This window comes from Canis aureus, chromosome 1, assembly GCF_053574225.1.
Source record: "Canis aureus isolate CA01 chromosome 1, VMU_Caureus_v.1.0, whole genome shotgun sequence".
Lineage (NCBI taxonomy): Eukaryota > Metazoa > Chordata > Mammalia > Carnivora > Canidae > Canis > Canis aureus.
In genome coordinates, this window is record NC_135611.1 from 29627474 (window position 1) to 29642546 (window position 15073).

Sequence of the window (15073 nt, forward strand, 5' to 3'; positions counted from 1 at the left end):
GAAAAAAAATGAATGTGGGCTGTTGTGAAAAATGTAACTATGTCCTAACACATATAAAGAAATATGACAAGTAGTTCTTTCAATAGAGATGTGGGAAGCAGGCCTTCAGCCAGCAGCTACCCTCAGAAAAGCAGCCCTTATGGACTGCAAATGGCACAAACGTGGCAGACAGAGACTAGGGTCAGGATATAAAACAAGGTGATTCGAATGGTCTAAGGAGAGAAGGGAAAGGCTGCATTCAGAAGAGGCAGGTTCTATTGACATAAGCCAGGGTATATAGACAGAAGGTTTGAAGGCCAGAGAAACAAATATACCAGCTCACTGGTAAATAAAGTAGCTTTATTGCCTGTACAATTCTGACCATGGGTGGAGGAGGAGTTGGGGTTGGACCAAAATAGTAACAAGTGAACATTCTTCCTCCAGAGATCAGAGAGGAGTATACAAAACAGCTCCATTTAAGATTGGGTGACAGAGAATAAACTAAAAAAATTTGACCAAATTTAACACCTACTATAATGGATACAGTATCATGATTGGGGTTTTGCTTGAGAAGAGGAGGAAATGAGGGACACCAGAGGGACACCAAGGATTTTGATACAAGTCTCAGAGGAGAGAAGACATAAATTCTTCCACTAGGTAGTAGAGATGCCAATTAACAGCTGGGTTTCGGAGGACAAGATTAGGATCTGGAAGTCAGAAAGCCATTTTCCCTTTATTCAGAAAGATTTCTCTATGCAAACCATAGAGGATATGTATGGATTTACTCAATAGTACAACCAAAATTCATGTTTCTGAACATAAGATGAGCTTTGTACTACTTGTACAAAGCTTGGTATTCAAGCTTAACTTTAAAAACTTAAATTTATAATGAGAAATAAAATATGTTTTATCTCACTGGTGAACAAGTATGATCTTTAACTAAATATTTGAAAGGTTTTACTATAAACTCAGAGTTGTAAAGTCAGTTGCCCACATGTCAGCTGTAGCCAGCACAGGAAGCTATAAATCATAGACTTAGACCTTGAACTGTGCCAACATCTATGAAGAACAGGAAATATTTACTCACTTGACCTGATCATGTGGATTCTATGTTACCAAATTCTCTAAGGAAAATTAAAGTCCAGATGTGACATAGCAGATTCAAAATAGGATCATCAATATAGTCAACTGATCATCCTTTCAAGATTCTAACATCCAAGACTCTAGCACCACTAAATTTATCTACTCAAGAACAGAAATCTTCCTCTCCTAAAAGAACTTGATATTCCAACTCATGGGCTTTCAAGAACATAGATATTCTATCTGTCTCAGCTGTTTCTTGGATGGGACATGCTGCTCTGAATCTGAGTCCAAGACACTGAAGTTACAACTATTTTGAAAATCTCAGTGTACTTGGAGATAAAGCAGAGATCAGAAGACTAGTGCTGAACAAGGCTTGAATTAGTAGAAGCGGAAAATGATTCTCACTAAAGAAACTAAGACAAATCTTTCTTGTTTGGTAAAGATATCAAACCAAGTTTATGTGAGTGGGATAAAGGAATCAGATTTTGTATTCTCTGGACCAAACTTTATTTATTTGAGAAGGAGGTGAAGAGAGAGAGAGAGAGGGAGAAAGAGAGAGAGGTAGAGGGAAAGAGAGAATCTTAAGCAGGCTCCACCCCCAGTGTGGAGCTCAACACAGGGCTCCATCTCATGACTCAGAGATCATGACCTAAGCAGAACCTAGAGTTGGATGCTTAATTGACTGACCCACCAAGGAACCCCATCTGTGGACCAAACTCTAGAGTAGACCCAAAATACATACGCTTATATAAAAGTAAGGAAAAGGGGGGGGATGCCTGGGTGGCGGTTGAGTGTCTGCCTTTGGCTCAGGGTGTGATCCCGGGGTCCCAGGATTGAGTCCCACATTGGGCTCCCCACAGGGAGCCTGCTTCTCCCTCTGCCTGTGTCTCTGCCCCTCTCTCTGTGTCTCTCATGGATAAATAAATAAAATCTTAAAAAAAAAAAAAAAAAAGGAAGGGAAAGGAATCCCACTCACATCAGAATAGGACTTACCTATTAGTTTCTATTTTCATCCTTCCGAGCTGCACATTGAGTGAGCGGTGAGCATTCTGGGAGTCGTGGGATACAGTAGAACTGAGCGTGCTCACCCCTGAGGTAGCCACAGCATCTTCAATGACAGCATGAGGTCTTCGGACAGTTTGGCTGGAAGGCTGCTCTTCATGGTCATCTTCTGCATCCAAGTCTTCTTGATCAGCGGTATCACTCTCAGATGCAAGGCTGAAGTGTGGCCTCAGTTCTGTCAGCATAACATCAACAACAGGATTAATATAAAATGAACGATTGCTTTAATTTCTTACGACATGAGTGTCCTCTCCCCTGCTATCCATAAGACATGTATTCCAAACTTTTCCAAATGTAGGGATGGATTTCTGTGCACTAATCTACAATTTTTCTTCCAGTGAATCTGCAAAATTCACAGGTTGTATTAACACAGAATGACCTAATTCAAACAGAAGAAAAATGGATACGCTACATATATGTGGGAGAATGCTGAAATCAGAAAGGCAATTATGTAAAAACCTGTTAATATAAACAATATAGGTACAATTCATTTTTTATATTATGTAATATCTGGCAACCATTAACTCAATTAGAAATGAGGAAACTCCTTTATCTAAATAAATGTAAGTACACAGAATACTTTTTGGCCATAATGGTCAAAGTGTAAGGGGACGGAGGGGGTTCTAAAAATGCCACATGTGCTTATATTCGCTCTAAAAAACTGTTTTTGACTATTGGGTTGATTCTTAGTGTGTGTCCTACTCTATCCTGTTGACTAACCACTGAAATTTAAAGTGCAGAAGTTATAAGTCTCCAACTTAAATACATTGTTATTAGTGCATCTACGTGTCACCTCACAACCTGATGATGTCTTCCCATAGAAAAAAATATTATAAATTGTGATTATGTTCTCAAAATGGACAAGAAAAAGGAATTACATTCATAATCTAAGTGAAATCAGGGTAGCAGAACTATTGGATCTTGACTCCGTATGTTATGGTACATAGGGTTTTCACAGAACCTACCAAGAATCTGATGAAAACTATGGAGAGTCTCTGTAGGACAAAAGCACATTCATACAACATTTTGCCTAGATATCCCGAGGGCTCACAGACTCCCTGTCCAGAGAGTCCATGAACCCACAGGTTAAGAGCCCCCAGGTGGGGAGATGGTTCCAGGGGGAGTGATGGAAGACCCCATCCCACCACCAATATTGCCACCAGGGCTAAGCAACCAAAGGCGGACTAGGTCACGAATCCTCCAGGCAACTTTTCTTTCCTTTCCTTACTGCACCTGTATATAGTATTTCCCTCTAAATCTCTGGCTGCTGTTTCTTTTCAGGTATTTTTTTTATCTACCATCTGCCCCTTAAAAGCTGGAACCTAGAATTCTGTCTTCACTTTTTTATATTTCTACTTACTCTCCATAGCTAAGCTCATTAAAATCTATTAAGGTTAAGTACTTTTTTTTTTTTTTAATTTTTATTTATTTATGATAGTCACAGAGAGAGAGAGAGAGAGGCGCAGAGACACAGGCAGAGGGAGAAGCAGGCTCCATGCACCGGGAGCCCGATGTGGGATTCGATCCCGGGTCTCCAGGATCGCGCCCTGGGCCAAAGGCAGGCGCCAAACCGCTGTGCCAGGGATCCCAAGGTTAAGTACTTGTAACGTGTGGATGACAAACTATATTTCTAGCCCTGATCCTGTTACATCCAATACACCTCCTAGATATTCTTGCTGGGTAGGCACTTCAGATTTGGCCATCTAAAAAAAAAAATCCTCATCTTTTGCTCCTAACAAAAATCAGGGTGCCCTTCTTCAAGAGCCTGGTTTATATAGCTCTGACTTCCGTTCTCTCTCTTTATTATTTTTCTTACTTTTTATCTAGCAAAAAAAAAAAAAAGGCTTGACATAAAATTTACCACTTTCACCACTTCTAAGTATACAGTTCAGTAGTAATAAGTATATTTATATTGTGCTCAACCACTCTCTAGAGCTAGTTTTAAAGTTGCCAACTTTTTGTAAGCTTCAGCTTACAAAACTGAAACTATACCCATTAAACACCAACTCCCCATTTTCCCCTACCCCCTGCCCTTGGCAACCACCATTCTACTTTGTTTCTAGGAGTCTGACTACTATAAATACCTCAATAAGCAGGATCATTCAGTATTTGTCTTTTTGAGACTGGCTTATTACTTCACTTAGCATAATGTCCTTAAGATCCATCCATGTTGTAACAGGTGTCAGAATTTCCTTCCTTTTCAAGGCTGAATAACATTCCATTGCATGTATATGCCACATTTTGTTTATCCATTCATTTGTCAGTGGACACTTGTGTTGCTTCCACCTCTTGGTTTATTGTAAAGAATGCTTTTATGGGGATCCCTGGGTGGCGCAGCGGTTTGGCGCCTGCCTTTGGCCCAGGGCGCGATCCTGGAGACCCGGGATCAAATCCCACATCGGGCTCCCGGTGCATGGAGCCTGCTTCTCCCACTGCCTATGTCTCTGCCTCTCTCTCTCTCTGTGACTATCAAAAATAAATAAAATTAAAAAAAAAAAAAGAATGCTTTTATGAATGTGGGTATGCAAATATCTCTTCAAGATCCTGCTTTCAATTCTTTTTTTAGATATATATATATCCAGAAGAGAAACTGCTGGATCATATGATAATTCTAGTTTTAAAACCATTATACTGTTTTCCATGGTGGCTGCACTGTTTTATAATCTCACCAACAGTATACAAGGGTTCTTCTAATTTCTCCACATCCTTGCCCTTTATCTCTTAAGGCTAACCAAGCCCCACCTCTACTCTGCTTTCTGTATCATCTCTTTTCTCTTTCCAAAATTCCATTTCCTAGCTGATCTACTGTAGGAGAGCCTCAAAATTGGGTGTTTTACTTTCGCAAACCCAGAACTTAGTACAGGGGTAGGACACATTAGCCTCTCAAAAAAATGTTGACAAAATGGAAGAGTTAACACTACTAGGATTATTTGTATTTATAAGGGAACAAAACTTTTTTTAAATCTTACTCTAAAAATAATCTAGGGGTACCTGGTGGCTCAGTTGGTTAAGCGTCTGACTCTTGATTTCAGCTGAGGTCATTATCTCAGGGTCATAAGATGGAGCCCTGCATCTAGCTCTGCACTCAACAGGAAGTCTGCTTGAGAGTCTCCCCCTTTCCCTCTTCCTCTGCCCCTCCCCCACTCACTCTCTCTAAAATAAATAAATAAATCTTTAAAAAAGAACAAGAAAAAATGATTTAAGAACGTACAATTCTAGGTTAAGTTAGAACATAAGACTAGGTTCTTTAAATTTTTCTACAATTATTCTTAAATTTCTTTTATGGTATCTAAACTGAAATTTTGAAAACAAAAAGTTTTGTTGTGCTGTTGACTACCATCTCATTTTGGGGGAAGAAACTTCTGATATTTATTATTATATTTAAATGTCCTCTTATATAACCATAGCTCTATACACTTTATCACTTTATGTATGTATAAGTGACTGAAAATTTTCTCAAATAATTTGAAGAAAGTGGAAAATTGTAAGCAAATGCAATACTTTGTTATTTTGGTCTTTCGTGGTGGCTCCCCAAGTACACATCATCAAATTACACATTGTAAAAATATGCAGGTGAGATAGAGCATCTGGTCTTTGTCCTCAAAGAGGTAACAATCTAAAGGAGAGCTAGAAGGAATATATAGATGAGCCATAAGAGTATGTACAAAGATAACATGGAGTTACAAACACAAACTGATGCAGCTAAAAATATCTTAGCTGATTGCAATTACAGACCTAGCTACATATATATTTCCTATGTGCATGTATTAAGAATGCTAAAAGGTAAATAAAGCACATTTGCAATAACTAAATTCAGTGGTGGTTTACTCATGGATTGATTCATGGAAGCGGAAGAGCCGAGCAGGATTCTGGAGGAGAGGAAAGCCTTGATTTGGTGGAGAAAGGGGCAGAAGCATTTGAGAGAAGGAAGTTCAGATGGCCCAGAACCCTCTGAGAAGAATGGAAGGCAGAATGGACTGTCAGGAGAGAGCCAAGTGTCAGGAAAAAAAGCAGGGACTCAGGGCTGGGGGAGGGGCGGGGGGGCTGTAATGAATGGGTGGTATTTAAGCCCATGTGTGAGAAACTAGAGCTGGTGCATGTTTCCCTGTACTGCAAGATGGGATCAAACAACAATACTAATCCCACTTCTCTATCCCCAGGTACCACCCCAACTGGTTCTTTCCCCACAGGAAATTAACTAGACCAACCTTTTTAAACACAGGGTATTTCTGATACCAAAGAAGATCACAATTCTTGTCAGTGCAGTGTGTATGACTCCTGAATTAAGCTCCTAGGGCACAGAATGCTGGTCATTTTACTTTAATGTGGACATGGGGCACATGAGTAGTTCAGTTTAACTGGTAATAAAATCAAGTGCTTTAGCAGTTTTAGAAATTATTAATGTAGTTAATATGCCTTCATTATCAATTCTCTCCTTGCACTGACAACAGGGTCCCTATGCTCAGCATTTCTCCATCTGGTCACCCACAACCAGACTGTAACAACAGACACTCAAATGTTGCCAATCACCCAAAGGCTGATTCTTGATGACAAATGAGAAAATAGCCTGAGGGGAAAAAAAAAAACTCTTAAGGAGCTTGCACTGTAACTCTCTATTCTGTGTGCTCTTTTTGGGAGAAAGAAGATTGAACACTTCTTTAAATTTTTTACTTTTTATTTTTGAAGTAATAGTAGAATAACAAACAAAGTTGCAAAAATGGTACAGAGAGTTCCTGTATGTCCTTCAGCAGCTTGCCCTAAACTTGACATCTTATACAACTATGGCACTAGGATCCAATCCAAGAAATTGATGTTGTTAGGATACCACTAAGTAATCTACAGACCTTGTTACATTTCACCAGGTTTCCCACTGATGCCCTTGTTCTGAACCAGAATCCCACACTGCGCTTGGTTATCATGTCTCCTTGGTCTCTTCCAGTCTGAGACAGTACTCAGGTAATTCTTTGTCTCCCACAACCTCCACACTTTTGAGGAGTACTGGCCCGTTATTTGGACTGACCAATATCTTGTTTGGGGTTCACCAATATCTTGTCATGATTAGGTTGAGGCTATGCATTTTGGGCAAGAATACCACAAAGGTGATGTTGTGCAATACTTAGTGCATCACATCGGGAGGTATAAGATGCTGACCTATCACTAGTGATGCTTACCTAGATCATTTGGTAAAGGAGGTGTCCATCAGTTTCCTCCACTGTAAAGTCACTGTTCTTCTTTGAAATTAGTATCTGGTGGGCAGATACTGTGTGACCATTCAAACATCCTGTTTCTTGTTACTCTTTTGCCTACTAATTTAGCAGCCACTGATGCTTCTTGCCTGCAATAATTATTACCGTGGTGTTTGCCTAATAGTGATTTTCTATTTCCCTCATACCTTCTTTTTATTCTATGTGCTCTAATCCAAGGCTATCATTGTTTTATTTTGTTGTTCAAATTGTTCTGGCTTAGACTTTTGGGAACCCTTTAACCGGATGTGGTCTCCAGTGTCCTTTCAATTTTTTTTTTTTTAACAACAGGTAATCAATTTATTAAAAAGGTTGATTTAAGCATCTGCGATGGTGACTTCAACCTCAACTCCAGGCTCAATACTGATAGAGGTAGTCTGCTTAACAATCTCAGAAGGACCGTGCAGATCAATGAGTCGCTTGTGGATCCTGATCTGAAAACGATTCCAAGTCTTAGAACTAACTTCACCACAAGGAGTCTTTCTCATAGTGATTCTGAGTCTTGGTAGGCATCTGCACTGGTCCTTTCACTTTGACATTCTTTTCCTTTGCACCTCCGATCAAGTCAGCACATACCTTTTCCAAAGATTTTAAGTTGTGGCTAGTTAGGGTAATTCTAATTCGGTGAATCGCCCCCTCTGGTTGCACAGGTGTCTCCCGGTGCCTTCAAACGCCACGGCTGCCGTGCGGCTTCCTGCCCACTGGTTCCTCAGGGAGCGGACAGCGGTCGGCGGGAGCAGCGCCGGCGTCCTGGGCTCGGCTCTGGTGCGAACGCCTCTTCAGTGTCCTTTCAAAAAGCCTCTTTTGGCCCTTCCTTACTTTCTGGCATCATAGGCTTCTATGCATGTATTTTTCCTGCCTCAGGCCTGGACTCAGCCATCTCCCAGTGCAACCAGGGAGCACGGATTCTTTTTATTAGAGAATGGTGTTTAGATACTGAGATCTGGGTCCTCTCTATGGACAGATCTGGGACGTGTATGTACTGATGATGGCATACTTTTAACTTTCTGGTTTCATTTGGCGTGTCTTTCAAAATTTGGTAGGCTAATTGTAGTGTTTTGTCACCTAGAAGGAATTTTTATCAGGGGAAGATGAAGACAGGCATTTTTAATATAGCTCCTTTGAATCTCACTTATAAACAAAATCTCTAGGGACATCCAGAAATTAGATGGAACTCCCAAATGCTTGAAGTCCAATCCTCTTGGTCACACATTTCATCATTTATAAACTGGTATACAAATGCATACGGTCTTCCCCCATTCTAGGAGGAATATAAAAAATACTTTCTTCTGTTATTCTTCTCTAAAATTCTACTTAAAAAAATGCTTGCAAACAGTTATTTTAGTTTTCTTTTTTTTTTTTTTATTTTAGTTTTCGTCTGAGACTCCCAGTGGCCTCAAAGAAACCAATTTCACAGTGGAAGGACAAATACTTTCCCTTAGCAAACGCTCATCATAAAGAACATGCTTTGTTCCACACATGGGTTGGATGAAAACATTGCTTACCGCCCCCTTCCCAGGACACCCTCCTGAGCAGAAGATGTGCCTCTCTGCATTTTCCTTAAACTTACTAGTGTTTCAACTACAGTGTGATGATCAGTGGGCTATTTAAATGTCCAATTTTGGAAGAATATTCGATTTACAGAAACATCGCGAAGGTCACAGAGTTCCCATACACCTTCCAGCTCCCCCTAATATATCTTATATAAATGGTATACTCATCAAAACTAAGAAATTAACATTGGTGCAACATTGATACAATACTATTAACTAAACTACAGACTTTATTCAGATTACTCAAGTTTTTCTCTGATTCCCCCCCACCCCATTCCAGGATATAATCCATTGCATTTAGGTAATCCGTTTTTATTTATTTATTTTATTTATTTATTTATTTATTTTGGTAATCCGTTTTTAAAGGGAAGTTTTTAAAAATTAGATTAACAAATCACTTATATGCTATTTAAATATTTCAAAGTATAATCCTTTTCTCCTTTGCTCATTTAGGTTGCTACTGTTTAACTTACTCCTACACCTTTCCCTTTCACTAATACACACCTATTCCCTTTCACCCCTCATTATCTTTTAATATATATATATATATATATATATATATATATATATATATATAGTCCCTCTAGGGTACATTCCTCACATCCAAGCTTATCCCAGTGATAATTCACCCAAATACAAGAATCTATCTGTTAACTTGCTTAGAGCATTACATTAGGTTTACATTAGCATTACCTTCCCTAGGTTCACATGCAACCACTAATTATATGTTTCAATGCCTCTGTAGAATTTTTTCTAAGTTACGCAAATTTTCTACCTTCATTTGTTATAATCAGGTGAATCTCACTTATATATCGTTTCAACTAATATTTATCAGGGGTCCACTGTTTTACAGGCACTGTGCAGGAAAATATGCTCTGCACAGAATAAAGCAAACACAGTTACCCTCTGGTGTGGGAAACAGCCACTCAACAAGAAAATAAAGGTAGTTTGAAATTGTGTCAAGTGTCACAATTGGGAAAAAACCCTTTCCAAGGAGACAGAATAGCAGGGGAGCCTACTTTAGACTTTGTGGTGGGTCAGGACTCTCAGAGGAGGCATCTTTTATTTTTATTTATTCTTTTAAAAAGATTTTATTTATTTATTCATAAGAGACACAGACAGAGGCAGAGACATAGGCAGAGGGAGAAGCAGGCTTCCTGCAGGGAGCCTGATGCGGGACTCAATCCCAGGACCCTGGGATTACGACCTGAGCCAAAGGCAGACAGTCAACTACTGAGCCACCCAGGCATCCCTGAGGAAGCATATTTTAAACTGTGACCTGAAGAATGCAAAGAAACAGGGCAGGAGGGATGAGGGGTGGAAGTGTGCCCCGTGTAGATGAGCATATTTGGGGGATATTAGAGCTTCCTATGTTTCTTTCTTAAGAAGAAGGAAATAGGTTAATCTTTACTGAGGTTTAATATAAAGTTTGACACTGGTGCCCTCACTCTCAAATCAAACAAGGTATTCTGAGAGAAGAGAGGGAATTTCACGACTCAGGAGGATTGATGATGACTTAAGTTTGTGGTAACATTTGTAAGTAACTTAAATTTTAAGATATTTCATATTTTCTTTTTAAATTTCTATTTTAGACCTTATAATACATGTATAAATTCACATACTAGAACATATTTCTAGTTTATGTATCGAAATCTGTTTATCTACCTATCATCTCTACACACACACACACACACACACACACACAGTTCCTGCACATACATATAGGATGGAAGAGCTTTGCTTAAAATTTTTTATTAGTGAGTACACTATCAAAGTACTTTGGAAGTTTGCCTTAGAGTATGAATGCGTCTCTCACTCCATAAAACCCTGTTTCATCAACACTACCCCTTTTGTACATCACTGCAAAACATAGCTGGGATCTGTCTAGACCAGTGATTTCCAAACCTGGCTGTGTATCAAAATGACCTGGGAGCTGGATTAAAATGAGATCCCTGGGCTTTTTCCCAGCAGATTCTTACTCACTCAGTCTGGGACGGGGCTTGAAAAGCTATAATTTTAAAGAGCTCCTGACATCACCCAATGGTCTGGCAGGTTTGGGAACCACCAGTAAAGGATGACACAAGAGTGTGTTTTGTGGGCACAAATATCTGTATATTGAAATGCATATGTATTTGGGTCACCTGCATAATTTTCTCTTCCTCTCCATATCCAAATATGCTCTTCAAAGACAAGGAAGCAACCTTCCTCACTCATAGTAAACACCTGGATAGGTGTACATCGCTTAGACTGTATGCCCTAGATAAATATTATTTGGTGGCTTCAAAAAGATTTTTAAAAAAAGAGACTAACTTGATCTAAAAGGCAGTAAGAAAGACACCATAAATGACAGATAAACAGTAATTTAGAATATCAAACACTAAATATTTGCAAAGTAATTAGGTATTTCTGACCTGGAACCAGAATGGTAATGGCCGTCTGCACTGCCTTTCGGATGATACTGTCTAAGGCAAACATCCAGTGTGGCTTGATATTATGATTCCGAAGAACTTTATTGACCTGGAGAAAGAGGGTGACATTTAGTCTACTTTTAATTTTTAATTGAAATAACCTAGATGACACAAACATCTGGATGACATTCTATAGACAAAAACAACTAAAAGGTTTCTTCACCTTGAATTGTGAATATTTTCTTTATGTCACTGGAAAACAATGAAAAGTTGCCACATCAAATTAGTCTCATAAACCCCATGTAAGCATATCAAAGGCAGTCTCGTTAAATGAAATGTTGCTTCTTTAGGACTCAGAACATACTACTTCTGCTTTTCATGATGTTTGCAAATTGGATGGTGGAGATGGTAAAGGAGGAAAAAAGAACCCAAGGGGCTTGAAATAAAAATAAATACTGGTCTTTAGTGTTGTGACTGATGTTTAATACAACCACACGTGCTTCAGCTTACTCTTGTGACTTGGAAAAGTAGGTAGGAAGGAGGAAATAAGCATGTGTGTGCCACCTACAGATTTGCCACAGAGCAGGCCTTATCTTTCTTCCCACAGTTGTTTATATCTCTGCAAACGGGGGGGCGGGGGGGGGGGCTGTTAGAATATTCCAGAAAGGCTGTTCACATTGTAAGTCTGTGTTATAAGGGTATCTTCTTTAGTGACTAATAATATTTCACACATTTAAATATACACTAAAATAGACATTTTCACTACTCTTTTCTTTAAAAAAATTGTGGTCAAATACATACACCATAAAATTAACTGTCCTATTTTTAAGCATAGAGTTCAGTGGCATTAAGTATATTCACACTGCTGTGCAAACTTCACTACCATCCATCTCTAGAAATCTCTTCATCTTGTAAAACTCAAACTCTACAACCATTAAACAATAACTCCCCACTGCCTTCTCCTCCCAGCGTCTGGTGATCACTATTCTACTACCCATCTCTATGAATCTGAATACTGTAGTTATCTCATATCAGTGAAATCATATGGTATCTTTCTGATGGGCTTATTTCATTTAATATAATGTGTCAGAACTTCCTTCTTTTTTAAGGGTGAATAATATCCCATTGTATGTATAAGCCATAGGCATTATCTTTTTAAAAATAACCATTATCATAAAGCTAAGAGAAACTTGTTTAAAATATGGGTTAACTCCACCAATTGCTGGTTGACATGACCCTCCAAGAAAAGAGGCTATTTCCCCACCAGGGTTTTGACTCGGGATTTTAGAAGCCAGAGAGAAGGTGACATAGCTGCAATCCCATGCCTAAAGCTGGAGTTCCAGTTGCTTGGTCCTGCCCTTGGTCCATCTTCATCAAAGTCCCCCAGTTCAGAAGGGAGTTGGTCTGAGGAATTCCTCATAGTAGTTGCTCCTGGAAGGAAGCGAACCACTGCTAGGTTCACACTTGTTCTAGGAAATCCTTTCGGAATGACTTTGTTCTAGTACCTTCATTTCTTAGAGGATTTGCCTGCTTTTTTGACTAACATAGGGCATAGCATTTAGTAAACTGGAACATTTCTGTCTGTCGTGAGTCACACAGACATAGAAGACTAGAACTATCACTGGCTCCCCATAGTTCTTTATTAAATGGGGAACATTCTTTGGGTTCATCCCCATCCTGGATGGTGAGTGAGTAATAGCAGGTGTGTGTGTGTGTGTGTGTGAGAGAGAGAGAGAGAGAGAGAGAAAGAGAGAGAGAGAGAGAGAGAGAGAGAGAGAGAGACCTGGGCTCACTGCCCATGATTACAACTAAATGACTCTCAATCTGAATTCTACTGGCCAATATGTTTTCCAGCCTCTAGGCTAGAAGCCAAATACGTGGGCAAGTGCAAAATCACTAAATTATTTCATTCTATTTGCAAATGGTTAGTTTTCCCTAGTTGCAGTGAAGTGTGGCTTTAGCATTTAATTATTAGTGATAGGCTTTGCCAGTTGCTTTCATTACCCATGACCTCAATTATGTCAGGAGTGTTGTCCCTATCCACAGTACAGCACAAAGGCCAAGTGGCTTACACAGAGTTTCAGAGAACACTAGTGGCTGCTGAAAGATTATACTTTGGTTTTAAATGAGGGATCCTTTGATGTACCAAATACAATTGTCAAGACATCTATGTTGGAGAAATAAATACATTAGCACGCCCTGTGACAGCCTTCTAGGAGTGGCTTCAAGGTTTTTTGGTCTCATTCAAGAAGAGCATATACGGTTTTGAATCAGGCTTTTGAAAGACTGGCTTCTAGCTAGTGTTGCATAGCAACTTCATTTGAGAGGGCAGAGCCTTCAGCAATCTCTCCTTAGATCATGTGGACTAATTTTCATTCCATGATGAATTAATGTGTATTAAACAAACATATTTAAAGTGCTGTGTATGGAAACCAGAGGAAAAGGAGGGGGGAGTACTGGTTTTTTATTCAGCAGTGAGGATTCCAATCTGCAAGATTGCATTTTTCTCAATGACCACTAGATGGCGGTTCTCGTACAGAATCAAGCCGTGCATGACTAAAATGAGTTCTGTAGCTGCGGTCCCCAACATAGTGACTTGCTACATGATTTCGTAAGAACAGAGTTCAGCCATGGGAGATGTTTGTTGGTTTTGCTATTTCCCACGGTGTTCGATTTCACATGTATCTAACTTTGGGGAAATACAAGCACATAACAAATCTACTACTTAGAAGCACACAGAGAGGCAACCATCTCACTTATTTATCGTCGAAGAGGTCATTGGAATTAGTTAAGAAAGAAAAGATAACCACCTATGTTTTATCCTATTTTTCTAACGTTAGTTGGGAGTTCATGGAAAAACACTGGCAAAATGCCATACTTACAGCATCCTGAAAGCCGAAGAGCACCACCTGTACTTGACTAATGCCATGGCTGTCAAAGTCAAGTTCCAGCTTCAGCTTGGACAGTGTGGTGGCTATGATTTTTCGGTCAGTGGATCTCACAAACTCTCTGAGGCTTGCGATGAGGGTTGTGATATGTTCCCATTTTAGCTTAGGTTCTTCAGGCCCCTGTGAATAAAAACTGTCAGTGGATCTGTGCCAGACACATTAGTCATGAACCTAGCCATTCCCACAGCCCTTGTTGAGAACTGGGCTTCACAGTGCCCTCACTAAGGGAAAGGACCATATTTGAATACTAGGCCTCACCACCTCCACCAAACCACCCCAAAAATAATCAGACTTTAGGAGGAAGCGTACCTACCCCACGCATCGGCTAATGGCTATGATTTAGTCAGATAATACAGAGTTTTCCTCAAACAGGGAAAGGCTGAGGCACTACAACTCTTGCCCTCAGAAGTTTTTTTTTCCTTTTTTAAAAATTTAAATTCAACTTGCCAACAGCTTGCCAACAACAAATTAAAAACAGAAATTTTAATGGGGAGCTAAAGAGAGATCAGGCAATGAGCCATAGGATCCTAAGCTCAAAATCAGCCCAGGGAGACAAGTCACAAATAGCAGCAAGAGTACATCTGGATGTAAGGAAGGGAGAACAGAAGCAGTGGGGTTGAGAATGACAATCTACAAGGAGAGAAGGGAATGGATAGAAATAGAAACGGTACACCAAGAGGGCCAATAGCAAGCAGCCAAACCCGAGAAGGGCTGTATACACTCCTGCAACATGAAATAATCAGAATCTCACACAAATTTCAGTCTCTGTGAGGCTCGGCGAGGCACTATGGTTGGAA

The 15073-nt window shown here is 39.6% G+C and overlaps 1 protein-coding gene and 1 pseudogene across 3 annotated transcripts in view; both read right to left on the reverse strand.

Moving 5' to 3' along the window:
* The window catches only part of MAP3K5 (mitogen-activated protein kinase kinase kinase 5), a 194546-nt gene that overhangs the window by 8045 nt on the left and 171428 nt on the right, over positions 1-15073 (reverse strand). For all 3 annotated transcript variants that reach the window (XR_013377302.1, XM_077894294.1, XM_077894293.1), the window contains 3 exons: positions 14211-14396; positions 11332-11437; positions 2056-2299 (listed from right to left, as the gene is read on the reverse strand). Coding sequence is in view for 2 of the 3 variants with exons in the window: in XM_077894294.1 (XP_077750420.1) it covers positions 2056-2299; positions 11332-11437; positions 14211-14396 (536 nt within the window). In the remaining variant the exon portion in view is untranslated. The remainder of the gene's footprint in view (positions 1-2055; positions 2300-11331; positions 11438-14210; positions 14397-15073) is intronic.
* On the reverse strand, positions 6280-11159 carry LOC144294037 (small ribosomal subunit protein uS10 pseudogene; annotated as a pseudogene).